The 26,228-nt window shown below is 46.1% G+C and overlaps 1 protein-coding gene across 3 annotated transcripts in view; it reads right to left on the bottom strand.

Moving 5' to 3' along the window:
* Positions 1-26,228, bottom strand: part of LSMEM1 (leucine rich single-pass membrane protein 1) — a 101,664-nt gene continuing 75,436 nt past the window's right edge. The window contains exons 1-4 of one of the 3 annotated variants that reach the window (XM_083463865.1): positions 22,259-22,452; positions 16,968-17,096; positions 11,157-11,294; positions 1-3,172 (exon numbers count right to left, since the gene is read on the bottom strand). In XM_083463865.1, coding sequence (XP_083319991.1) covers positions 3,018-3,172; positions 11,157-11,294; positions 16,968-17,091 — 417 coding nt within the window. In that variant the 5' untranslated portion in view covers positions 17,092-17,096; positions 22,259-22,452 and the 3' untranslated portion in view covers positions 1-3,017. Of the gene's footprint in view, positions 3,173-11,156; positions 11,298-16,967; positions 17,097-22,258; positions 22,453-26,228 lie in introns of those variants that run through there. The other 2 variants (XM_083463863.1, XM_083463864.1) reach the window with 2 other exon arrangements.

Raw genomic sequence — 26,228 nt, 5'->3', positions numbered from 1 at the left:
TTCTTGTTCTTATTCTTATATTACTATCTGAACTGACAGCCCTGGAAGCATTGACAATCTGTTCAGCAGCAGATATCCTTGCCCACACCCATCAATGCACATATTTTTAGGCTGGGGCCCTGTTCTTCCTTTTATGGCACACTATACTCCAGATTGTATGTGCTGTTCTCTAGATGGCTATTTTTTACAGCTGATAGTCGGCTGCTCTTTGCAGAGTTAATTGTTACGTACAGGATGTATCGGTTGGTTTTTCAACAGTGGGCACTAAAGATCAAAGAAAATCTCCTGATAGCTGGGTATTGCTCTCCAGCTTTTGAAATGACATCCCCATCGGAACTGAGGAAAGGGAGCAAAGAGGCTGGGTGGGAGGGAGAATTTTGCAGTTTCAATTGCCATAGAGAAGCACAAGGAAAAGGGACGAGAGTTTCTAGCTCACCTTAGCCAGATCTGGGGATACAGCCTACAGGCAAGTTGCACAACATGTTTTGCTTCCTGGGGACAATCTGATGCCACATCGGTGGCGCTGCTACTTGCTGAAAGAGCACTTATTTGCTGCCAGAATGCTCTGTTCACATGAAGCAAATATTGAAACGATACCATAAATCTCCAGAGTATTCTTTCATCCCAAGAAAATTAACTCCTGTAGTTCTGCCCCAGAAACCATTTATCCCCACTTGGACAAGGACAGAGAGCTTATAACAATATGAAAATTCTTACTGTAGGAAATTGGACAAGATGACCTTCGGATTCATTTTGGTCCTTCAGTGCAGTGGTTATGTGATGTAAATTGCTCTCTTTTCGGCATAATCCCAAACTTCAGCTGATTCAGTGTTTTGTGCTTTAAGCTTATTAATGGTGCCTTGTCACTTTGCGGGTAAGCTATACTATATTCCTCAGCCTGGATAAAAGTGGAGTGAAGGGTTGCTAAGGAGAGGATACAACTGGGAAACAAAAGAAAGCATAATTATTGATAAATGTTGAATGTGCCTTTCCACTCATCTGCAACATTGTACGTTCTTCGGAATTATAAATGGGCTGCATGGATGTGAGTCTCATTCCTTTGGAACAAGCTCATTGCTATTCAGGACTTTAAATCAGTGCATCGTGAAGTGCATTGCAAACAGTGGCAAACCAGTCTAGAAGACAGAAAATAGTCAGGAAATGCAGTTTTATAAATCCATTCCTGAACTGAAAACGCTGGAGCTGGTTCTGATAAGCAAATGTAGTTGTTTACGATTCATCTCTGTATGTGAATCCTTTGTTATAAAGCTCAAACTGGCTGCAGACTGTAAACTGCTTGGATGTTTTTCCTCCCCTTTTGGCAGGAAGCACTAACTGTAATGATGCCAGAGCTGGACTCTTAGCTAAGCACCTGATTTTTACAACGTTGAGTTGTTACGATTTCAGAAATACAGTATTTGATTCTGTACCTTCTGACAATGACTTTTGCTTTCTTTGGGATTGCATTTTCCTGGTGCTTTAGTTAAATCCTAGTTATACAAGATGTGAGCATGGCAGGTAAACCTCTACTCCATGGAGATATTCCCCATATACATGTCTGGTTGTCACTCATTTTGTGTAGTGTTAGTATACCCGTGGTGCAGCCAGGGGAGTCCCTGATTGCTGGCATGCAAACATAAAAAGCAAACACACACAAGAACACTTCTGCGTTTCTGGAAAATTACCACAGCAAGAGCCATGCATAAAAAGAGTCAATAGTGTCAATGAGGGCCAAGCTACACGTTACAATAAACATGATTTTTATAAAATAAAAGAGTGCTTAAAGTGTCCACTTTCATTTTGAAGAAAAAGCAGGCACAGGACTTCATCTGGAGCGTGTTCTGAACCCAGAATGGGGACTGTTATGTATTCTGTGGTCTGTGTTTGCCTGAGCTTGAGTCTGGATTAAGGAGTCTGAGCGCCTGTGTTCTGATTCGATACATGATGTCCAATCACAGAACATTTCAGGATTTGGGCCTCTGCCATTGGCCCTTGAACTCTGAGTCAGGATTCGCAGCTTGGGAGTTTAGACACCCAATCAAGGTGGGAGTGGCCCAGGCTTTCAGAAATGTATATAAGCAGTTGCTTTGCCTCTGTTTCCCGGTTATGTGGCTCAATAAAGGTTCTTGCTGTTATCACTGGGTCTTGCCTCGTGGGAACTCACCTACACTTCGTTGGGATATGCAATTGGTTCCTGCCAATTTTTTTTACTCCCAAATGCTGTTTACTGCAAGTAGCACATTTAGCGGGCAATAACATCTGGGAAGGGCTTTCAAAAGGATCTACCCAGTGCTATGTCTGGGATCAAGCAGACTTCATTGAACAGATTAATCACTATAAATAGAACTTTCATAACACCAGATGTGATCTCAAACAATGCTTTTCAACAGAGATAATTCACACATTTGGCTGAGAGTCTTAAAGTGTTGAGAAAGCATGTGATGTATACACATGTGTGAAACCAGCCAAACATTTGCACTGATGCAAATCAAGGCTTGCCTTAATTGTGTAATAATAAAAAAACCTAAAAGTGTGCTTTGCAAAGGAGTAAATCCCATCTACCTTCACTTGCAAATTTTATAACACAAGACAAAGCAGACACTTTATGATGTGCCACTATAAACATATGCAACTTTAGAGAAAGCAGATGCTAATTTCTATGTTTATACTGAACAAGAAACGGGAACCACAATACAGGATGTTGCGCCATCTGCAAGTGTCTGTAGGTGTGGAATCTAGATGCATCACCTCAAAATCAGACGTATTTTAACTAAGTTCATCCATATAAATAACCAAAGGAATGAGCAGGAACCTATGCACCATAGTTCTAGAAACAAATGCTTAGCAGGCTTTTTAAAGTTCACTATTAAGAGTTATGGAGCCTACAGAATGATTGATAAAAAGCTTTGTTGCACAGATGTCAGGAATTAGGTAAGTATAATGAGAGTGGATTTTATTGCAAAAATGACACACTCTCCTGATCCTTCCAGCTGCTCAGTATTCCCTTAGTCAATAGCCTATTGCTTTGTGCTGAAGTTTCCTATACTCCCCATCCATTCTGTCTGATTAAGGTATTGCAAAATCATGTCGTTTAATTCCTTAAGGTCATCAATGCTCTTCTTTTCTAGCACTATTTTTCTTGACACTTCATCCATCTTGTCTCCAGTGTGAACTATGGAAGAAAAGGCAATGTTTATACCAGCACTCAGACTGTCAGGTTGAATATGGTTCATAATACAGGGAATTGCATAATCAGGAAATTGCACCCTTCTCCTCAGCAGGGTGAGGCAACCTGCTTCCAGGCACAATGAATCGAGGCATAGGTGAAGGCTGAAATTAATGTATAACTGGTGAAGCAAGGTTTTAAGAACATTTACGTTTACAAGACTGCTGCATTTATGACTTTGCCATGTCCCAAGCAAAGTTAACTGTGCTTAAGAGTGGAGGACAGCAGCAAATATACATTTTTATCATAAAATCATGACTAATAGTTTTTTTGGCATCCACACGAACCCTGATCCACTGAGCCAAAGACTGTGTTCTTCTGCATTTATTTGGTGTTCATCTCTGCCTTCCTGGAGTAACGTTTCAGCAGTTCTCCGTATTAGGTAAAGGTAAAGGGACCCCTGACCATTAGGTCCAGTCGTGACCAACTCTGGGGTTGCGGCACTCATCTCGCTTTATTGGCTGAGGGAGCCGGCGTACAGCTTCCAGGTCATGTGGCCAGCATGACTAAGCCACTTCTGGCAAACCAGAGCAGTGCACGGAAACACTGTTTGCCTTCCTGCCGGAGCGGTACCTATTTATCTACTTGCACTTTGACGTGTTTTCGAATTGCTAGGTTGGCAGGAGCAGGGACGAAGGAACGGGAGCTCACTATGTCGCGGGGATTTTCTGATCGGCAAGTCCTAGGCTCTGTGGTTTAACCCACAGCGCCACCCACGTCCCTTATTAAATGACTTTAAAACCCCCCATATTAAATGACTTTAAAAAACCCCCACAATATTATACATTTTATTATATCATGTTGTCAGGGGTTTAGGAGCAGAGGCACGGGCAAGGGAGGAAACAGAGAGCGAAGGGGAGGAGGCAGAAGAAAAGATGAGTGATGACGACGACCCGAGATCTCCGAGTCTTTCCAGTGAATCAGAGGATTCACAGAAAGGAGCACCAGTGGCCAGGGCAAGGGGGGAGTCTAGGGGGGCACCCCAGGAAGATAGAGCCAGAGGGGACTCAGAGGGGAGCAGCTGGAAATCGGGACCAGCGTCACCGCCAGGAAGCAGGGAAGAGGAAAGGAGCCAGGGGGGAAGCGCTGGCAGCTCACCACAGGAGGGAGGGCATGAGTCAGGAGTGGCCACACCTCCATCGGGGAGCGAAGAAACGGTTAAGAGGAAAGTGGAAGGTTGGGCGCGCGCGCCAAGTTCAAATGCAGAGGAAGGCGGCGCAGTAAGCAGCCCCGAAAGGGAACCAGGTCCTAAAGCCCGGCGCAAGGAGGCAGGAGGGTCCGGGTCAGCGTCAGAAGAATCCCGGAAGGAAGAAGCCCCGGGGGGTAGAGGGACCCAGAGGAGGACAGTCAGGCGGAAAAGGTGGAGCAAGGCTAGGATATTAAGTTGGTGCACACGGGGCGGAGACTCAGATGGAGCTTCGCCGATCTAGCTACTAGACGTAGAGTTGCGCGCAGCAGCGTGAGAATGGAAACTGTAATTCAATAAAGACTTTTACTTAATGATCGCTGGCTAGCGTGATCCTCTGTGAGCTAGGATCTTCAAGCAGCTCTGACAGTAAGCTCCGTCTCACGATTGTGGGCATCTACAGCCTCGAGGAGGGGAGAGAAACAGGTGCCTACTAGCGAGCTCACGAACGGCAGACGACATGACGGCTGAGCAGCAGATAGAGGAACTCAGAAAAGCAGTGGCACAACTGAATGCCGAGGCTCTCGCATCCAGGAAGAGAGAGGAGGAAGCAGCTGCCGCCTGCAGGGATCTCCAGGTCAGGTTAGACGTGCTGACAAAGCAGACACCCCGGCAGGAGGGAATTGGGTTGGCGAGACGGACAGGCGGGCTGGTCTCTCACTTCGATGGGAACCTGCAACAGTATCCCAACTTTAGAGCCGACGTACTGTGCGCACTGCAACTGCTGCATAAAGACTTTAGAGATGAGCAAGAGAGAGTGGGATTCATCATGTCCCATTTGCATGGGGATGCTAGAGCATGGCTACGCAATTTATGGAGAGATAAGGATCCGGCGCTCCAGAATGCAGATGCCTTTATTAAAGCGATGGATGGGTGTTTTTTATCAAGTATTGACGTGGATCTTGCACGGAAGGAGGTGCATGGGCTGAGACAAGGGAGGGCCAGCGTCAGGCAGTATCATGCCCGCTTTTTCGCCTTGGTCAGTGCCCTGGAATGGGACAGAGATTCGGCTCCTGTAAGAGACCTCTTTTGGGAGGGGCTGCACAACTCGATTAAAGATGAGATCGCGAGGGGGGAGAGACCCCGAACCACCCAGGAGGTCGTTCAGAGGGCACTGGCAGTGGGGGTGAGGCTGGAAGGACGTCCGTGGAGCAGGGACGAAGGGCGTGGAGGGCGCGAACCAGCCAGGGGCCCCTCCTTCCTTCCCAGAGAAGCAGCGCGGGCGCAATCCACGCCTCCGCCAGGAGGAGGAGCCGAACCTATGGAGGTTGGAGGTGCAAGGGCTCAGTCAGCAACCAGAGCCCTAGCACCGGCAGCAGTGAAAGCGAAGCCTCCTAGAGGGAACAGGAAGTGTTACGTCTGTGAGGAGCCAGGGCATATGGCAAAAGAGTGTCCCCAGAGGCTCCACAAGCTTACTGCAGCCTCGGCAATGGTGACTGCAGCAACGCAGCAAGGGGGACCACAGCAGGGAAACGACGCAGTCTGGCTGGAGGAAGAGGCCCTGGGGCCCAGCCAGACGTGTTAGTGACGCAGTCCCCAGAGGTTTTACAGCCCGTGAACCCCCTCCCGCCCAAACCAGTGGTGAGGCTCACCGCATCTCTCCAGCTGCCCAATGGAATCACCACTGACGTGCCAATCACTATTGACTCAGGAAGCAATGCGGACTTTATAGGGCAGGACTTTGTCGACCGGCACGCTATACAGTTGCTGCCTGCCACGCTGCCCCTGCAGGTTGTCACGGTGGATGGCAGGGAGTTGCTAGGGGGGCAAGTGGTGAAGCAGACGCCGCCCATGGCGATGCGACTTGGAAGTCACAAAGAAATCATCAGCTTCAATGTCACTCAACTATCGGATACGCCCATTGTATTGGGAATGAGTTGGCTGGACAAGCACAGCCCAACGCTGGCTTGGTACCAGAGGCAGCTGATCTTCGGCTCTTCCTTTTGTGCTGAACACTGCATCATGCCCCGGCAGGAAGGAGAGGAAGAGGAGTCACAGCTGCTGCTAGGCACGCTGCAAGCGATTCCCCACAAGTACGCAGAATTTTTGGAAGTTTTCTGCGAGAAGGAGGCAGACAGGCTACCCCCTCACAGACCATATGACTGCAAGATTGACCTGCTGCCGGGGGTGGCGCTGCCTAAGGGGAAACTGTATTCCATGTCAGAGGACGAGCTGCAGGAACTCAAACAGTTCATAGATCATAATTTGGAGCGCGGTTTCATCCGAGAGTCCAAGGCAGCGGGGGGCAGTCCAGTATTCTTTGTTAAAAAGCGAGACACGCCCCAAAAAAGACTGGTCGTGGACTATCGCATTTTAAACAATGGGACCAAGCCGTCGGACTTCCCCATGCCCCGAATCGACGACCTCCTGGCGAAGGTGCGGAAGGGAAAAGTGTTCACCAAGTTAGACCTGCGAGGGGCGTACAACCTCATTCGTATGCGGGAGGGAGATGAGTGGAAGACGGCCATGTTCACGCCACTGGGTACCTACGAATACAGAGTTATGCCCTTTGGATTGCAAAATGGCTCCCACGTTTTTCAAGCTTTCATGCATCACGTGTTGGCGGGACTTCTCTACAAGACGTGCGTCTGTTTCTTAGATGACATCCTGATCTTTTCGGAATCGCAGCAGGAGCATGACAGACACGTCAAGGAAGTGCTGACCAGACTAAAGCAACATAGGCTCTACGCCAAGCTGGAGAAGTGCCAATTTGACGTGACGGAGGTGGATTTTCTGGGCTACAAGTTGTCTGACAAGGGGCTCGCCATGGACAGCGCCAAGGTTCGCGCGGTATTGGATTGGAAGAGTCCACGCAACCGGAAGGAGGTCCAAAGGTTTGTCGGCTTTGCGAACTTCTATCGCAAGTTTATCAAGGGCTTCGCTATGCAGACAGCGGCCATCACAGACACGCTTAGCTCCAAGAAAAAGAAGTTCGTTTGGACAGAGGAGGCGGAGCAGTCCTTTCAGGCACTCAAGCGTCTCTTCGCGTCGGAAGAGCAGCTGCTTCACGTCAACCCCAGCAGGCCGATGAGGGTGGAGACAGACGCCTCGGACAGAGCCGTGGGGGCGGTCCTGCTGCAAAAGGACCAGCAGGGGGTGTGGCGACCGGCAGCGTTTTACTCCAGGAAGCTCAGCAAGTCCGAGCAGAACTACACCATCTGGGACAGGGAGTTGCTGGCCATTCATGCAGCGTTTAAAGCGTGGAGGCACTTCCTGATCGGCGCCAAGCACACGGTGCAGGTTTGCACGGACCACAAGAATCTGGAGCACTGGCGCACGGCACAGTTCCTAAACCAGAGGCAGATACGTTGGGCTGAGTTTTTTGCGAACTTCGACTTCCGCATAGAGTATGTCCCGGGGGACACTAACATCATGGCGGACGCCCTCTCCCGTAAGCCACAGTATCTGGAGGACGCAACGCCAGCGGCCGCCATGCACATCTTCGCACCAACAGTATGGGCGTGCGCCGCGGCCACCGTGGACCTGGAGGCGGTGCGACGAGCGTTGCAGGATGACTCCTTCGCGCAAGCAAAGATGGCAGAGGTGCAAAGGGGCACGGCTGCGGCCGACGGTTTCCAGCTACGAGATGGATTGCTCATCCGTAAAGGGGCCATCTACGTGCCGGGAGACGACCTTCGCGCCAAGGTGCTGCAGCAGCTGCACGACGCGCCCACGGCCGGGCACTTTGGCAAGGAGAAGACGGTGGAATTAGTAGCCAGGGATTTCTGGTGGCCTGGAATGAGAGGGGAGGTCGCAGACTACGTGGCGAGGTGTGACACCTGCCAGAGGGCCAAACCAGTGCACAAACCGCCGGCCGGACTGTTGGAACCGCTGCAAACTCCGGTCGAACCTTGGGAAAGGGTGGCCCTGGACTTTGTCACGGATCTGCCCAGCTCGAGGGGCAAGACGGCAGTGCTGGTGGTGGTAGACCTGTTTTCCAAGATGGCGCATTTCATTCCGTGTGCTAAGGTGGCCACGGCGGAGCAAACCGCCAAACTGTTCATAGACCACGTGTTCAAGGTTCACGGTCTGCCACGGTCTATTCTGTCCGACCGGGGGCGGCAGTTCATCTCGAATTTCTGGCAGAAGCTGATGGGCTTCCTGAACGTCAAGATCAACCTGGCGTCGGCGAGACACCCGCAGACCAACGGGCAAGCGGAGCGGGTCAATGCCATCATGCAGCAGTACCTGAGATGTTATGCAAATCAACAGCCTGCGACGTGGGTGGATTACCTGCCGCTTGCCGAGTTCGCCTACAACAACACGAAGCACGTGTCCACGGGGGTCACGCCGTTCTTCGCCAACAACGGGAGGCACCCCAGAACCTTCCCGGGACTGGAAAGAATGGGAGAGGGGGAGCCGCAGACAGCAGATGCGTTCGCGTCGGAGCTGCAGGAAGTCCACGATCAGCTGAGGCGCCACCTGGAGCTGGCCAAGCACGCATACAAGGTACAAGCGGACAAGCACAGAAGGGTTGGCGAAGAGCTCCACGTGGGAGACTGGGTTTGGTTAGCAGCCCACGCAGTGCCGGCCAGGTCGTTGGCCAAGAAGAAACTAGGGCATAAACAACTGGGGCCCTACCAAGTCGAAGAGCAGGTCAACCCGGTAGCGTTCAGACTGGCACTTCCGGAGGGTTCCAGAATGCATCCGGTATTCCACAGATCGGTGCTCACTCCCTACAAGGCACCGCACAGGTTCCAGGAACCCGGACCGGCGCCGAGTCCGGTCAGAGACAGAACAGGGCACGCGGGAGTGGCACAGAAGGAGCGCATCAACGAAGTCACGGAGATTTTGGACTCCAGATGGGGGGAAGAGGGGGTAGAATACTTTCTCGCCAAGGAGGGCACCCCGGCCAGTGCGAACAGCTGGGTGCCGGGCTACGCCTTGGACGAACCTCTCCTCAAAGACGAGTTTCATGCCCTCTTCCCCCATAGACCTATGCCAGCAGACTTTTTCGACGACTGGCTTTTCACGCCCACGCTTTCGGCCAGCACTTTCCGGGGGTTCGACTCGGACGAGGACCCGACACAAGACGTCCGTTCCCCGGAGGGGTCACCCTCGGGATCTGCATCAGAACCCTCGTATTGGTGGGACGATAGACCAGAGGAGCAGTTCCGCAGACGGTGGCTGGAAGGCCCAGGACGAGCAACACCGCCAGGAGGAAGTGAGGGAGAGACGGACATGGACGTTTTCGGGGACGACCCTGGTTTCGAGCACGGCGGCACAGAGATGGAAGCGGAGGTGACCGTTGTCGACGAGAGCAGGGAGGAAGACCCGCGAGACTTCAGATGGAGACCCGCCACGGGAAGCGACCGATATCCGACGTTCGTCCCTTTGCAACAGCAGCCCCCAGCTCCAGCACCGGAAGGAGGGGAGGGGGGAATGGGGGGCTTCGAGGGGGGGATGGATGTCAGGGGTTTAGGAGCAGAGGCACGGGCAAGGGAGGAAACAGAGAGCGAAGGGGAGGAGGCAGAAGAAAAGATGAGTGATGACGACGACCCGAGATCTCCGAGTCTTTCCAGTGAATCAGAGGATTCACAGAAAGGAGCACCAGTGGCCAGGGCAAGGGGGGAGTCTAGGGGGGCACCCCAGGAAGATAGAGCCAGAGGGGACTCAGAGGGGAGCAGCTGGAAATCGGGACCAGCGTCACCGCCAGGAAGCAGGGAAGAGGAAAGGAGCCAGGGGGGAAGCGCTGGCAGCTCACCACAGGAGGGAGGGCATGAGTCAGGAGTGGCCACACCTCCATCGGGGAGCGAAGAAACGGTTAAGAGGAAAGTGGAAGGTTGGGCGCGCGCGCCAAGTTCAAATGCAGAGGAAGGCGGCGCAGTAAGCAGCCCCGAAAGGGAACCAGGTCCTAAAGCCCGGCGCAAGGAGGCAGGAGGGTCCGGGTCAGCGTCAGAAGAATCCCGGAAGGAAGAAGCCCCGGGGGGTAGAGGGACCCAGAGGAGGACAGTCAGGCGGAAAAGGTGGAGCAAGGCTAGGATATTAAGTTGGTGCACACGGGGCGGAGACTCAGACGGAGCTTCGCCGATCTAGCTACTAGACGTAGAGTTGCGCGCAGCAGCGTGAGAATGGAAACTGTAATTCAATAAAGACTTTTACTTAATGATCGCTGGCTAGCGTGATCCTCTGTGAGCTAGGATCTTCAAGCAGCTCTGACACATGTGATTTATAATTTCAAAACATTGTCTTTGTATTACCGTTTGTTCCCAAATTCCTCCCTTTTCATGTACAGAATTTAGCCCACCTCAAACAAACTTCCAGCCAAAATCGCACCAACTGTACAAATTACACGCCCACATACTCCCATTCTCATTCTTTCCCATGCCTATCCTAGGAAAGTACAAAGGAGAGAGAGAAGGGGGTTGGAGAGGAACAGGAGAATCACATAGCATTTCTAAAACACCATATGAAGGGAGATCAAATTGCATTACCCAAGTCTCTTTTAATATAAACCACCTGTTCCCTCCCTGCCAGTTGCAAAACAAGGCAATGTTGACTGGATGGTGGGTTTTAGATTTCCATTCACATAAGATCTTAGCTATTCACACAGCTTTATACTAAAATACTTTTTTATTGCCACTGTGAGCATTGTTCGTTCATTCATTCATCTATTCATTTATCCATTGTGCCACATATCAAAGATGAGAGCATGCTACAAAACATATAGAGTCTAGGCCATTAAATTCCATCCTATCCTCCCCTTGCAATCGATATCGTAAGAACGAAGGCATGCTTACTTACCTATTAAGATTATTACAAAAGAAACTAGTGCCAAGCTGACAATTAAAGTAATGATCAATGTGACAAAGAACCAGCTTTGGCATCTCATGCTGTTTTGAATTGTCAAACACCTCCGACTGTGTAAGTTCTCTTCCCAGACTGCTGTAAAACAAAGACAAAATTCTAAGAGGAAAGCATGCAATGGCCTTTGTGAATAAACATAGCAAGTTGGCTCTGGTTTTAAGAAGACAATAATGGGAAATGCTAATAATTTCTGAACTGGAGCCATGTATTCCCCCTGCTAAGTAATGCACCACCATCATGCCATTCAAGAAACTCTTAATTTCAGTGTGATAAGCAATTATTCACTTAAAAGGTGACTTAAAATGCGTCACATGCTTACTCAATAGACTGTTACTTCAGATGTGTCCGTGTGTGTGATTGGCCCATGTGGGGAGCCAACCAATCCAAATAACTTTATTGTACTAGCCATTGACCATGACAAATCTGAATCAAAAATAAATACAAGCAAAAGGGGTGCCGTGCCACAAATAATAGTCTCTATTTAGGTCTCTGTGTCTCCCTCCCTTACAGTTCACTGCTAAATTGTCCAGAGCAGGCTTCCGCAAACTTGGCCCTCCAGTTGTTTTTGGCCTACAACTCCCATGATCCCTAGCTAGCAGGACCAGTGGTCAGGGGTGATGGGAATTGTAGTCTCAAAACATTTGGAGGGCCAAGTTTGAGAGAGCCTGGTCCAGAGTCTTCTTTCTGATCTTTTTGGCTGCCAAAGCAAAAAGGGTGTTTTTATGAGTCACTGAAGCGTTTACATTGCTAAGAAGCTGTAGGACCTTCTCCGCTGGGTAGAGACATCTTTCCTGTACGGACGGTCGGGTGAGAAATCGCCTCCTGGGTCCAGTGTATAGTGAGCAATACAGTAAAAAGTGCAAGATGTCTTCCACCTGTGTTTGCCCATGTGAAGAGCAATTCTGGCCCTGGATTGATTCCAGGTTGGTCACTGGACAGGAAAGGCTATAAGAGGCTGCTTGTTTGAGGTCCTTGGTTGAATGATAACATATTTCTGACTTTGCTGTGTTTTCTTCTGCCTTCCGTTGAATCTGACTTCTTGGCTCACTCTTGACTGGACATGAGGCACAGAGAAAATTGTGACGATATAATAAGTAGCTGACTTTTAACAACCTCCTAGGACAGGTGTGGGGAACCTTTGACCTTCCAGTTGTTATTGAACTACAATTCCCATCAGCCCCAGCAAACATGGCTAGGCATGGAAGCTAAACCGGCGGGTCAAAGTTTCCCCACAACTGTCCTGGTTCTTCTCTGCCAGGCATGAACAGAACCATTTTTAAAGTATCTGTCACAGAAAGCCCTCAGAGAATCAACAGAGTGGACTAGCATAAATCCCTACTTGAAGAGTTGGCTATACTGGACAAATTTTGAGAGCAAGTCTAATTTTTCTAACACAAATCTTCCTGCCTGAGGAGAAACCAAAGTTTAAAGACTTTTAACAGTTGTCCCCCTCTTTCCCCCATTTCCTCCATTTCATAACAAACCTATTATGTGTTAAGTTTATTGAGTTCCATCACAATGGAGGCAGCTTCCCAGTCACAAGAATGAAATGTGGAATACCCTTAGGGTGGGTTTTCAAACACAGTAAGCTATCTTTAACAAATGTCTCTTGTCCGCTCTGCTTAATGGGCAGTCCTTAGAAAGTGAGCTGGCCAAGAGAATTTAGATTAAAGTATTGAAAACCATCCGTGAGCAAGAAACCCTGCCAAGCTGCTAACAGTGTGGCGCTGCTGTGTTCTTGGCCAAAATAGAAATGCAGCCTTGCGTCTCTACCCAGGCTAAACTGAAGGGACCTATTTCAGAAGCTCATTTAAAATGGTTCCAGGCTTGCTGTGTTATATATCACCCATGTTGAGATCCAATATAAATAAATGAGACCTGATAATGCATTTCACCATAAATATGGTGGGGAGCCAATGTGGTATAGTGGTTAGCATACTGGACTAAGACCTGGGAGATCAGGGTTCAAATCCCTGCTCAGCCATGAAGCTCACTGGGTGATGTAGGGCCAGTCACTGTCTCTTAAGCCTCATAGGGTTGTTGTGAGGATAAAAATGAAGAGGAAGAAAGCAGTGTATGCCGCCTTGGACTTCTCGGAGGAAAAGTGGGATATAAATGTAATAAACAAAACAAAATAATGTAGAAATTTCAGTTTTCATATTTATCGTACCATACACAAAGGCATTGCATTAATTGGGGCATTTAAAAAATCTCATAAAACCATTACAGTGGTGCCCTGCAAGACGAATGCCTCACAAGACGGAAAACCCGCTAGACGAAAGGGTTTTCCGTTTTTTAGCTGCTTCGCAAGACGATTTTCCCTATGGGCTTGCTTTGCAGGACGAAAACGTCTTGCAAGTGTTCCGATTTTTTTCCGCTTCCCCCCCTTTTTCTAAGCCGCTAAGCCGCTAATAGCCTTTTAGCCGTTAATCCGCTAAGCCTTTAATAGCCGCTAATAGAATTTTAGCCGCTAATCCGCTAAGCCTTTAATAGCCGCTAAGCTTTTAATAGCCGCTAATAGGGTTGCTTCGCAAGATGAAAAAACCGCTAGACGAAGAGGCTCGCGGAACGGATTAATTTCATCTTGCGAGGCACCACTGTACTTGAAAACATAATAATAAAATTCCCAAGGATGTTTGCAATTTAGAAAGCTGATCACAGATTCCTGCGTAAAAACAGCTGACAGCCATAAAGAGGGCATCTGTCTGAATGTTAGAGGGCAGGAGCACACATCTCCAAGGCTGCATTCCCAAACCACATACTGGAGAGCAGCCCACTGAAGTCAAAAGAAGGGGAAACAAATGGCTCTGAGAAGCAGTCCTTTAAAAACTCAAAGCCTGCATTGATCTGCAAACTAGTGCTAAGATGAATTCACCATACTGGAAGCCCATAGTAACCCTTAACAGTGCTGAGCGGCACCACATAATACGGGTTATCAGGACACACACACCCCTACTCCTCTCATGTTTTATAATATTGTTGTGAGTTTCTGAGTGTGATACCTGTATAATCCTAGCAAGCCTTAAAAGCTGATCAAGCCAGGCTAGCTTCCTGGTGAGATAACATCTGGGAACAAAAGAAAGGCAATGGGCCATTAAGACAACAAAGGAAAGGGGGCTCCGTGCCAGATAAAAAATGGGTGGGGCCCCTCCTCCAGCTCTTAGTTAGATTGAGAAGGACAAAGCCTGTGTTTGGAGGGCAGAGTTGGTTGCCATGTGACCTAGAGGAAAAAGCTGCAGGCTGGCAAAGGGCACCACGCTGAGGGACCCAGGACACTTAGAGATAGTCCTGACATGCCTGTCCATTTGATCAGAAACAAACCATTCTACAGCACACATTTTACCGAGAACTTTCGGACAAATTGTATATAGGCACGCTTTCTAAGTTTTAAGGACAAGCCGCAGGATTCTGTATCTGTTCCAGCATCAAAATGTGGAATGCTGCCAAGAGACAATAACTTCCAAAGAACTTTCAGAACACTGCAAGGGAGTTGAGCACAGAGAGCTAAAAATAATATTTGTTACCATGTGTACAGTAGAGACAAATACACACGAGAATAAAATTAGGGTGGAACAACTGAAAAACGATTATCGGATGTGGCTATATGGAGCGGGGAAACTTATCTGTCTTGTCAAGGGAGTATCATGGTCAGCTGAAGAAACGATGACCCCAGAAAGGGTTGCATTTCCTCCTCTTCAAAACAAGGAGAGGGAAGCACTGACCCTTCAGAAGCGGTTGAACTTCAACTCTCATCAGTTCCACCCAGCGAGGCCAATGGTAAGAGATGATGGGAGAAGGAGTCTAACAATATCTGGAGGGCCACACAAAACCCTAAAATGTATTTTAAATAATTGACTTTTTATTTCTATTCTTTGTATAACGCATTGTTGTTGTATTGCTACGGCCGATGGCTGATGCAAATAAAGATTCATCCATTCACTCTGAAGGGCCACAGGCTCCCCATCTCTGAAATAGTGAAGTTTAGAGTCCAATGATTCAGATCGAAATAGAACAATCAGACAAAATGAAAATCTCATATCCTTCTGACAAGCTGGTTAAGGGCACAGTCTGAAGACAAAGGACATAGCCAACTCGATGAAGCTGAGCAGATCTGGGTCTGGTCAGTGCCTGGATGCAGGACAATCTGGGAAGAATGGTGAAATATGTTGTTGTTGTTTAGTCGTTTAGTCGTTTAGTCGTGTCCGACTCTTCGTGACCCCATGGACCAGACCACGCCAGGCACTTCTGTCCTCCACTGCCTCCCGCAGTTTGATCAAACTCATGCTGGTAGCTTCAAGAACACCATCCAACCATCTCATTCTCTGTCGTCCCCTTCTCCTTGTGCCCTCCATCTTTCCCAACATCAGGGTCTTTTCCAGGGAGTCTTCTCTTCTCATGAGGTGGCCAAAGTATTGGAGCCTCAGCTTCACGATCTGTCCTTCCAGTGAGCGCTTAGGGCTGATTTCCTTCAGAATGGAGAGGTTTGATCTTCTTGCAGTCCATGGGACTCTCAAGAGTCTCCTCCAGCACCATAATTCAAAAGCATCAATTCTTCGGCGATCAGCCTTCTTTATGGTCCCAGCTCTCACTTCCATACATCACTACTGGGAAAACCATGGCTTTTACTTTAAGGACCTTTGTTGGCAAGGTGATGTCTCTGCTTTTTAAGATGTTGTCTAGGTTTGCCATCGCCTTTCTCCCAAGGAGCAGGCGTCTTTTAATTTCGTGACTGCTGTCACCATCTGCACTGATCATGGAGCCCAAGAAAGTAAAATCTCTCACTGCCTCCATTTCTTCCCCTTCTATTTGCCAGGAGAAATATAAGATCTATCAAATAAATAAATACGGCGCATTAAGGCAGTCCTAAATGTATTGATTTGGCAGCAAGCACAGTGGGACTGACTTCTCTAGGAACATGCGTGGGATTGTGCTGCACATGCAGCTAATTAATTCAGCAGGGAAATATACGGCAGCTAAAAAGTTCTAGAGAAAGAAAGAGGTACACATTGAAAGCAGCTAATGGACGAAGCACATTGTTCATAGTCTGAAAAGCAGTGAACAACTAGGCAATTAACAATTTTTTAACAGCCTCAGCATATTGTTCTATTTATAAAAAAACAAAACCCTGTTTTATTTTCAGAGCAACTCAAAGCAGCTTAGTAGAATGCAATCACTACCAGTTCAGTGTCTATTCATAAATCAGTGATATTATCATATAACAGAAAAATCAAAGGAAACAGAAGACAGAGTCTCTGTACCGTTCTTTAACTGTTGTGCAGAACGGATTTTTTTGGCTGCTGCAGTTTTTATTACCCCTAGAGCACTTTGGCATGACAAATGGCAGCTGCCAAAATTCACTCTTTGGAAGAAAATATATATCACCACTAAGCCCCATCTTTAAAGAAAATCATAGTTTTGCACAGTTGTGTAAATGAACCTATAGTCATATATTTTGAACTATTATCTTTAAAATGTGCACAGAAGACAGATAGATTTAAGCTACGTCTCTCACAGAAACCACGCTGTCAACCTATTGTGAATGCCAACTTGTTAATTTAACCTTTCAAGGTGCAGACTCAAGTTGGAGTCTACATAGACTACCCATGGTTTAGATGCACAGTTAAGACCTGGTCTCTTCTTACTAAACCACCCTGAGAACACATTTATCTAGACAAATAAGCCACAAAACGAGTAGTGTTAATCTGATATCCCGAAAGGTGGTTGACAAATGGTCTGCAGCGTACATACCGGCGTGCCGATATCGATCTGCACAAAGATTTTGTTCATTTAAGTTGTTCAAAGAATCAACTGCATAAAGCTTCCTTTCTTTATGAAAGTTTTGCAAGTCACTTTCCACGGAAGAACTCTCCATCACACCTATGAAGAAGAAGAAGAAAGAAGAAGAAGAAGAAGAAGAAGAAGAAGAAGAAGAAGAAGAAGAAGAAGAAGAAGAAGAGGAGAGTTTGGATTTGATATCCCACCTTTCACTCCCCTTAAGGAGTCTCAAAGCAGCTAACAATCTCTTTTCCTTTCCTCCCTCACAACAAACACTCTGTGAGGTGAGTGAGGCTGAGAGACTTCAGAGAAGTGTGACTAGCCCAAGGTCACCCAGCAGCTGCATGTGGAGGAGTGGGGAAGCGAACCCGGTTCACCAGATTACGAGTCCACCGCTCTTAACCACTACACCATGCTGGCTTCTTCTTTTTTTAATGAAACTTGGCAACATGTCTCTAATCAATATATTTGCTCTTCTAGGCAGCAAACACCTATGATGGCAACTTCCAAAAAGGAAGCTGTTGTTGATGCTGATGGTGTTTAAATCTAACTTAGGGGCATTGATTTTATCACCGAGGTTTTCCGTATGACCTTGATGGCTGCTGGTATGGAGTTCAGTACCTCCTATGTCACCTGCTTAGTAAATATGCCCTCAAAAATCCAGAATGCACGAGGCATGGTTTGCTTTTCCTGCTCAGCTCCTGTTTGCAGTGACTCAGCTTCTCCTACTTTGAACACACATGCTTACACTTTTGCTAGGACCTCTGAACAAAAGAGAGGTGCCAAGAACTTCTCTCTGTGAGCGATCATGGTGATGGTGGCTGACACAGGCGCCTTCCTGCCCCCCATTCATGGGGCAGCTAATGGGGGGGACATGAGAAGTCTTGATCCTGTTTGCCGCAGGGCCTCATTTGAAGAATGTGGAATGAAGAAGAAGACATGTAAACTAACAGCAGGAACGGAGGAAAATACTGAAGGGTGCAGAGTAGCCCTATAGCCAGTGTGCACCATCCCCCTAGAGTTGTCTTCTGCCACAGCCCCCCACCCCACCCCCAGATTTGTTGTAGTAAAATTATCTTTTTAATTTGTTACAGGAGCAATTTAAGAATAGGATACTCTAAAAAATTCGGCGAATAAGGCAGGGAAAGTGCACAAGATAAGCATCATCTGGAAGAGACAACCCCAAGTCTGCTCAATCAAGACTTTCCCTAAGAATGGATTTTTCATTATCACAACCACCCTATAATTACTTAATTGATCCTGACCAAAAAACAACAACCCCAGGCTATATAGTACCATGACCTTTGACAAGTTAAATATTAGAACTTTGTATTATGGGCTAGCATTAAGACTCCACCCCTTGAATTTTCCTTTGTTCTGCTTTCCAGGTTCAGTTTCATTCTTAACGCAGCCATTAATGAAGAGGCATGTTTGTATGCCTGCAGTGAGTAGTAAGCAGTGGCGTAGCGTGGGGGGTGCAGGGGGGGGGCCGGCCGCACCGGGCGCAACATCTGGGGGTTAGGGTTAGGGGGCGCAAATCCACGGGTTAGGGGGCGCAAATTACTTGCCTTGCCCCGGGTGCTGACAACCCACGCTACGCCACTGGTAGTAAGAGTTTGTTTATTCCGCAGTTATTAAGATGAGTAGAGCAGGACTGGATGCTTATTGCTAAAGTGTGAGATAAAGAGATAACTGAAAGCAATCTGAAAAAAATATCTACCCTAACTTACCCTTTACTCGTTTAAAGCAGTCTCTATACTCACACAATCAGGGTGGCTATTTTGTCTTCTTTTTCTTGTGTACCTGATGGCAAAGAATGAAACAGCCCTAGAGGAATAAAAACATGGCTGTGTACATTCTACAGTTAACTGACTGGTCACTCAGGCCTAATTTCCCCAATGTGTGAAGCTCAGTATGAGGGTTTTTCAGTGTCTCTGGGCAGAAAAATGAATGCAGCAACCAGTTTTTAAAAATTCCATTTGCATTCCACAATTAGTTTCCAGTTGTTTTAGTTAGTACTTTGTATAACATCCAGTCAACAGGAAGGAAAATCTGAAGGTCAGGAACAAGATTAGATTGATTTTTTGAAAAAACAAACTGCACACAAGTCTTTAACTTTGCAAAGAGCATAACTATTTTGTTTGTTTTATACCTTTCAGTGTCACCTTGTTCACTGTATCATTAACATCCCTTTTTCTTATAAAGCAAAAAAATATGCCAGTCATTTAATGCCTGGTGCTCAAACTAAATTTTCTGTTAACCTACATAATGGGCTATGTAAATATGAATTTTACTCTGTAGGGTAATCACTACCTTTCCCTCCTCCTGGCTTTCCCACATCCTCTCCCACAAGTGAGTAGAGCGGGAAATTGGCTGAGGCCAAAAAACGCTGCACTCAGAAATGTGGTCATCCCACCCAATAAGGAAATCTGGCTACAGGGCTGCTGCAAAGGAAGTTCTGAAACATTGTGAGAAGTTTCTTGTTTCCAACTTGTTCTGATGCAGTGCACAAATGTCTGCTCTGCTTCACCTTTTACCCTTTTGGCAGTTCACCAAGGACAAGCTGAATGGCATTAAAAATATCTGTCCAACTTTCTTCCATGTGCCTTGGTTTCTGTGCCACAAGTCTCCTGAGTCATCTTTTCTTCAGTATTGACTGTAAGGGGCCCTTATGCTTTTATAGCAAACTGAAAAATTAGACTGCTTCTTAGCAACGTGGAAGTATTACAGTGGTACCTCGGGTTACAGACACTTCAGGTTACAGACTCCTCTAACCCGGAAATAGTACCTCAGGTTAAGAACTTTGCTTCAGGATGAGAACAGAAATCACGCAGCAGCGGCATGGCGGCAGCGGGAGGCCCCACTAGCTAAAGTGGTACCTTATGTTAAGAACAGTTTCAGGTTAAGAACAGACCTCCAGAAGTAATTAAGTTCTTAACCCAAGGTACCACTGTATTCACTTATACTGCTGAAATCTATCACTGTACCTCAGTCTACCTAAGTGAGGTGTTGGAGCAGGAGTGAGCAGCCCCACGACTTATTTTCCTGCAGGATTGGCGACGGCATTTCCTGGGTCTCTATTTGCCCGTCTTCCATATGCCAAATAAATAGTAAGCCTTTCTCAGTGGAAACAGAGGGAGAAATAGGTTCCATTGGCAGGGCTAAGGGTAAAATTAAATTAAATTTGGAAAAGTCCAAAATCCATTAATTAAGACCAACCAAAATGTCATACACCAAGCTACTGAGTCCACCAAAACTCTTCATCAGGCGAGGTGTCCTACTTACACTGTTGGAGGCAGCAAGCCTCTGAATGCTAGTTGCTGTGAACAAGGCCGGCCCAAGACATTTGGACCCTTGAGGCAAACCACAAAATGGCAGCCTTCTCCCTGCTAGGGAAGAAGAGGAGCATGAAGCTCTACATTGGGAACAAGGGGAGAATAAAGATCAACATTGGGATCTGCTGCCCCTGTGGATTCTGCTGCCCAAGGCCTTGTCTCATGCGTGGGCCAGCCTTGGCTGTGAATCACAACTGGGGAAAGTGCTTTTGAATTCACCTCCAGCTTGCTGCCTTCCTATAGGCATCTAGTTGGTCACTGTCAGAAGAAAATACTGGACTAGATAGGCCATTGGACTGCTTCTGCAGGTTCGTCTTATGAATTTCAAGCAAAGTGGGGGAAAGCTGGCTTGGTATTACAGCCATAATAGGTTGGTTAATTCCCCCCCCCCCTTGTATAATAGTTTTAGAATGGAAAATGTGGCCGTAGGGGCTGTCATGAAGAATGTCTGCACATCAGAAAGTTCCACTGTACCACTGGTGTACATTTGAACTGCCATATATAAGCTCTGTGGTGGGTAGAACGTCTGTAGGATTACATAACTTTTTCATGCAGCGTATTGGCACTTGCTCCCACAGGAAGCAGTGATGACCTATTTAAAGATGGCTTTAAATAGAGGATTAGGCAAATTTGTGGAAGACAAAGCTATCAAGGGCTACTCGCCATGACCTCCCCTGTCAGAGACCTCATGCACCTGAGTATCAGTTTCTGGGAAACTGGGCAGGTGAGCAGAATACTATTGCACTCATGTCCTGGTATCCGGTTGGCCACTGTGAGAACAGGATGCTGGGATAGATACTGAGTCATTGGTCTGATCTAGCAGGCTCATCTAATGTTATCTCTTACTCATACTTCATCTCTTATGCACAGCACTGCAGTGTTGAAATGAGCTGGTTGGCTGTGTACTAACAGCCAATCCTGAGGCACAAATATGAAAGATGAAATCCCTGACAGCTGCATCAGCTTTCATCACATGTGCCTGCACCATTCTGCATGCTTATTTGCTGTCAATCTCTCTCAGAACCGAGCGTCAGGGTACTATATATTCAAATACAAGGAAGCTAAGCAAAAGGTTCCCATTAGTAAAGAGATGGAGGAAAAAATACTGATAAGTGATAAAAAAAAGGTTTGCAGAACCTTTCTTTCTGAACTAGTGAGGATTGCAAGGAGAGCTCTGGTTACAATGAACATGCCCATTCTGATCGAAAATGTTATATATGCAACACTGAGTTTGGGACGGAGGGATTATTGCTCCCATGGGAAACTGTGACACAGGGAAGGGAGCCATATCAAACACAGCCATATAATGATTCATTATTTCTATTTTTGGTTTCCCTCAACAAAGGACCAGACACAGGGCTTTAACCCAAGTTGCACAGGATTCTAAAGGTTCACCTCCAGTATTCACAGCGTTTTTTTGAAATCCCTGAGGGAGATGTTTTCCTCAACGTTTCCTGTTAAGGGAATCAACAAGCAAGAACTATGGAAGAATCTTCTAATTAACTCTGCTCTAGTCAATGTAATTTGCTTTGACTGACTGGTTTTAAGTATAGTTTGAAAAAGCCAGCTGTCCTGCTATGCACTTAAGTCTAATGAAAAATTAAAACCAAGAAGTTGCATGTGATTTGTGTTTTCTTTCCCTTGAGTGTGGCTGGAAGCAGAAGCTAACAGCATGAGCACTCAAAACTCAGCCGCTCTTAACACGGTAACTATAACCTTTCCTGCATTTGAGTGAGCTGGTGTCAGTATTGATTTGGTCTTTGACTCATCACTTGTTTCGCCCCCCCCCCCCCCCGTTTAATTTATTCAGGATGAAGAGAAGTTAGCAGAAAAAGTAACTGCAGTTAACCAAAGATCTGAAAATAAATCCAACTAACCAAAGAATAACTATTAGCAGATTTAAAACCATAAAAACTGAAGGTTACTTACATCTTTAACCACGTCCAGAATTCAGAATAATTCTCCAGAGTCTAATTCTAAATCATTTCAGAAGAATTCTGGTATTTTGTTCAAGTAGAAAACATACTGTATGCTATTCCTCTTGTCCTTTGGAACGCCATTGGAGTGTCTCAACTAAACCCACAAGCTTAGCTCTGAAACACAGTGTGCTTTCCATCTATATTTAGTATTCATTTGAGCCAAGTTGTCAGGTTTCAAATACTTCATTAGAAGACAGTATAATTTTTAAACACACTTATAGAGAGAAGAATATATAGACAGGGTAAAGTTTATAACATTCGTGAATAGATATGAACCCACCACGTCAATAAAAATATGCTGATGATGTGCAATGTTGTTCTCTGGTATATAAAAGTTGCAAACATGTATGTATTCACTATCCATTGGAGAGAACTGAACGCCTCAAGAGTTGAAGCTGATATAGCTGGTTTTCTCATCTAGTGGCACCATACCCTCCTGGGTAGATTGAGGCAGGAGCCTCATTGTTATGGTAGACAAAACCCATTCAACATAGCCAAGGCTTTTAACTGAATTATGGTCCTGCACCTCTCCACTGGTTTCCTTGTCTGCTGTCGCATTGATCTTAAGTCTTCTTTATTTATTTAGCATTCTAAAATATTTATAGGATGCTTTTCTGAACAAAAACCCCCAGCTTACATAGAGGGGTTGCTAACCTTTTTGGGTCAGTGGGCAAATTTGCAGACTGCAGAAACTGTGCCTGGTGCCAAACACACACAACTACAAGTGCGAGTCACAACCTATACTGTTGACTACAATAGAATGCTTCCTTTAAGTCTAATTTCAGTGGAGAGAAGGGACTGTGCAGATGCCCCCTGGCTTACAATAATTAAAAATATTAAGTATTTTTAAAAATAAAAAATCAGTATTATTAAAACATAAAACTAACTCACCAAAACAGACTCAGAACTTGAGTAACAATGCTATTCCAGCTTTCATCCAGTTAGCAGGACAAAAATTACTCAGTCTACTACATTTGCTCTTTTTTTTTTTACTATTTATAAAATAGATTTAGCACTACAAAGTTGTTTAATGGACAGACACTCTGGGCACTTTTAATAGGAAAGTGACTCAGCTATTTAAAATAAATGGAGTACTAGCCAATTGCCAGTAGTCAATTTTCTCAGTGCATATGCAAATTCGTTTGTTGTCCTTTCATTTTCATATTTACATAGAAATATTTAATATTGCCACGTAAAAAAAATCGTATTGGTTTGTTTCACTTCCAGCAAGGAGGCTCAGGAGCAAGATACCTGAAGTTTCACACATTTTGAGGGCTTGCTCTTCGATGCAGCTGCTGAGGAAAGAAGCCTCATTTTAAAGCTATATATGCAAGTAGATAAATGGGTACCACTCCGGCGGGAAGGGAAACGGCATTTCCGTGCACTGCTCTGGTTCTCCAGAAGCAGCTCAGTCATGCTGGCCAAATGACCCGGAAGCTGTACGCCGGCTCCCTCAGCCAATAAAGGAAGATGAGCGCCGCAACCCCAGAGTCGGCCATGACTGGACCTAATGGTCAGGGGTCCCCTTTACGTCTACTTTATGCTGCATTGAGAGAAGTTACCGCAGAAAATACGGCTGACATTGGGGCAGTTTTTGAGATAAAGGGAGGAAAACCCACCGAGTCAATGAGATAGGGTCTGAAAGGTGAAGCTGCTGGGAAATAAGTTATAATGAATTGGAAAAAAAATTAAAATAACTTTTTCTAAAAACCCCGAAGTTTTTCCTTAGGAATTCTAGGTGCCGAAATCCCAAGGGAGCAGAAAAGGCTATTTACGAATGCGACCACAGATGTTATTGGCCCAGAGACGGAAAGAAGATAGAGTCCCCACCAGAGAAGAATGGCAGATCAAGTTGATGGATTATGCCGAAATGGCTAAAATGACCGGAAGAGTCAGCAAGAGCAGAATTTTAATAAGAAATGGGGGAACATTTATTATTTATCTTAAAAACCATTGTAAATAACACTTGTAGTTTAATGGTGACTTTTGGACATAACGGAGATGTAAAAGATTTGGATCAGGGCAAACTCGGCCCTCCAGATGTTTGGGACTACAACTCCCATCATCCCTAGCTAACAGGACCAGTGGTCAGGGATGATGGGAGTTGTAGTCCCAAAATTATCTGGAGGGCCGAGTTTGCCTATGCCTGATTTGGATTATCATAAAAGATGCAGGAGGAAATGATTTAACAACAGGACCCACAAAAGGGAGGAGGGAAATCCAGGAGATTCTTTGGAATCTTGTTTTTATGTTGTGTATTGGATATGTGATTGTAAAACTTTGATCTGAAAACCAAATAAACAAAACTTTAAAAAAAAGAAAGGCAAAACTGCTGTGATCTATTCTAAAAGCAATCCTTAGGAACTGCTAAACCTTAGTAAGATTGTACCCAGCATGTGTATCAATGTCCTAAGGCTGTCAGAGGGGTTGTGGGCATCAACAGGTCACTTGTCCCTGACCATTTGCCATCCTGGCTGGTGCTGTTGGGAATCCAACACCTAGAGGCCCACCCCTGGTGGACCAATGGTCTGACTCCCTGCATTTCAGGGGGTTGGACTACATGACCCTCAAGCTCCCTTCCAACTCAATAATTCAGTGCTTCTACGGCAGCTTCCTGTACAAGGTTCCAACCCTTGTAACACTTTTTAAATTAAATTAAAAAAAATCCTTCCAGTAGCACCTTAAAGACCAACCAGGTTAGTTCTTGGTATGAGCTTTCGTGTGCATGCACACTTCTTCAGATCACACTTCTTCAGTTCTGAAGAAGTGTGCATGCACACGAAAGCTCATACCAAGAACTAACCTAGTTGGTCTTTAAGGTGCTACTGGAAGGAATTTTTTTATTTTGACTATGGCAGACCAACACGGCTACCTATCTGTAATTTAAATTAAATGATAGCATATTTAAAGCTAATTTTGATACAGCAAAAGCTTTTACAGATTACATCCTACTTCTGCTGCCGGATGGTACTGTGGAGATACGTGTGTTTTCTGGTTCAAGGGTATCTAGGTCACATTGCACCATATTGCATATTAGAACAGAATGATGCAGTTGCTTTCCATATAAGAAAAATAACTCATCAGCTATCAGGTCCTATTAGATCCCAAAGTCTCAAGTCTCATTTTTAAAATGAGAAGAGTAAGCACCAGGTAATATCTACATCTAGAAGCAAAACTAGGTCCCCCATGGTACAGAATGGAAGATGTCCAGAAATGTTTAGCTGGTAATTGAAAATTGGGCACTCAAGCCACCTGTTGTTGCATAACCCCAAGTAGTGAGAATTTCTGGAAGCAGTGTTACCTGGGTGTGGCATCCTTTGGAGGAGAAAGAACAGGACACTTTCATATTTGATTTAACAAATACAGAAGAGATGTAGAGATGAACAGCGGTGCACTTGTGCCATGTCAAGTGCCCCAGATGCCTCTATCCCACCAAGATGCTTTCAACCTTCATCTCTCCCTCCCTCTTGGCTTCTGCATCTATTTCAAACAGGTCCTATTTTCCCTCTCACCAATGTTTCTGCACCCATCCATTATTCTGGGAACTTGGTGGATGTGTCGCCTTTGCCAAAGATGTACGGCTCTTTCCTTCTATTTCCCAGCCATCTCTTGGCTTCCATGGAGACAATTCACCCAACCATTGTATCATTACAATATTAGTAGCCAGCTGGAAGTTGTAGCATTTAAAGCTGAGAGGAAGGCAGACTTGGAATGGATCTCTCCTGAGGTACTGGTATAGAAACATCAAAATTTTAGCCCAGCTGGACAACTGTCTAGCACTGAAGTATTGGGTTGAACTCAGATTACTGTGGAAAGAGAATCTGGAATCGAAGATTTGGGGTGCTATCACTACTTGCCTGATAAGATGGTATCACCAAGGCAAATATTTGGGAAAGAAATTACTTTTGCCATTTTTATGG

Source organism: Podarcis liolepis (assembly GCF_965112155.1).
Source record: "Podarcis liolepis genome assembly, chromosome: 10".
Lineage (NCBI taxonomy): Eukaryota > Metazoa > Chordata > Lepidosauria > Squamata > Lacertidae > Podarcis > Podarcis liolepis.
This window is presented reverse-complemented; position numbering and strand designations above follow the sequence as displayed.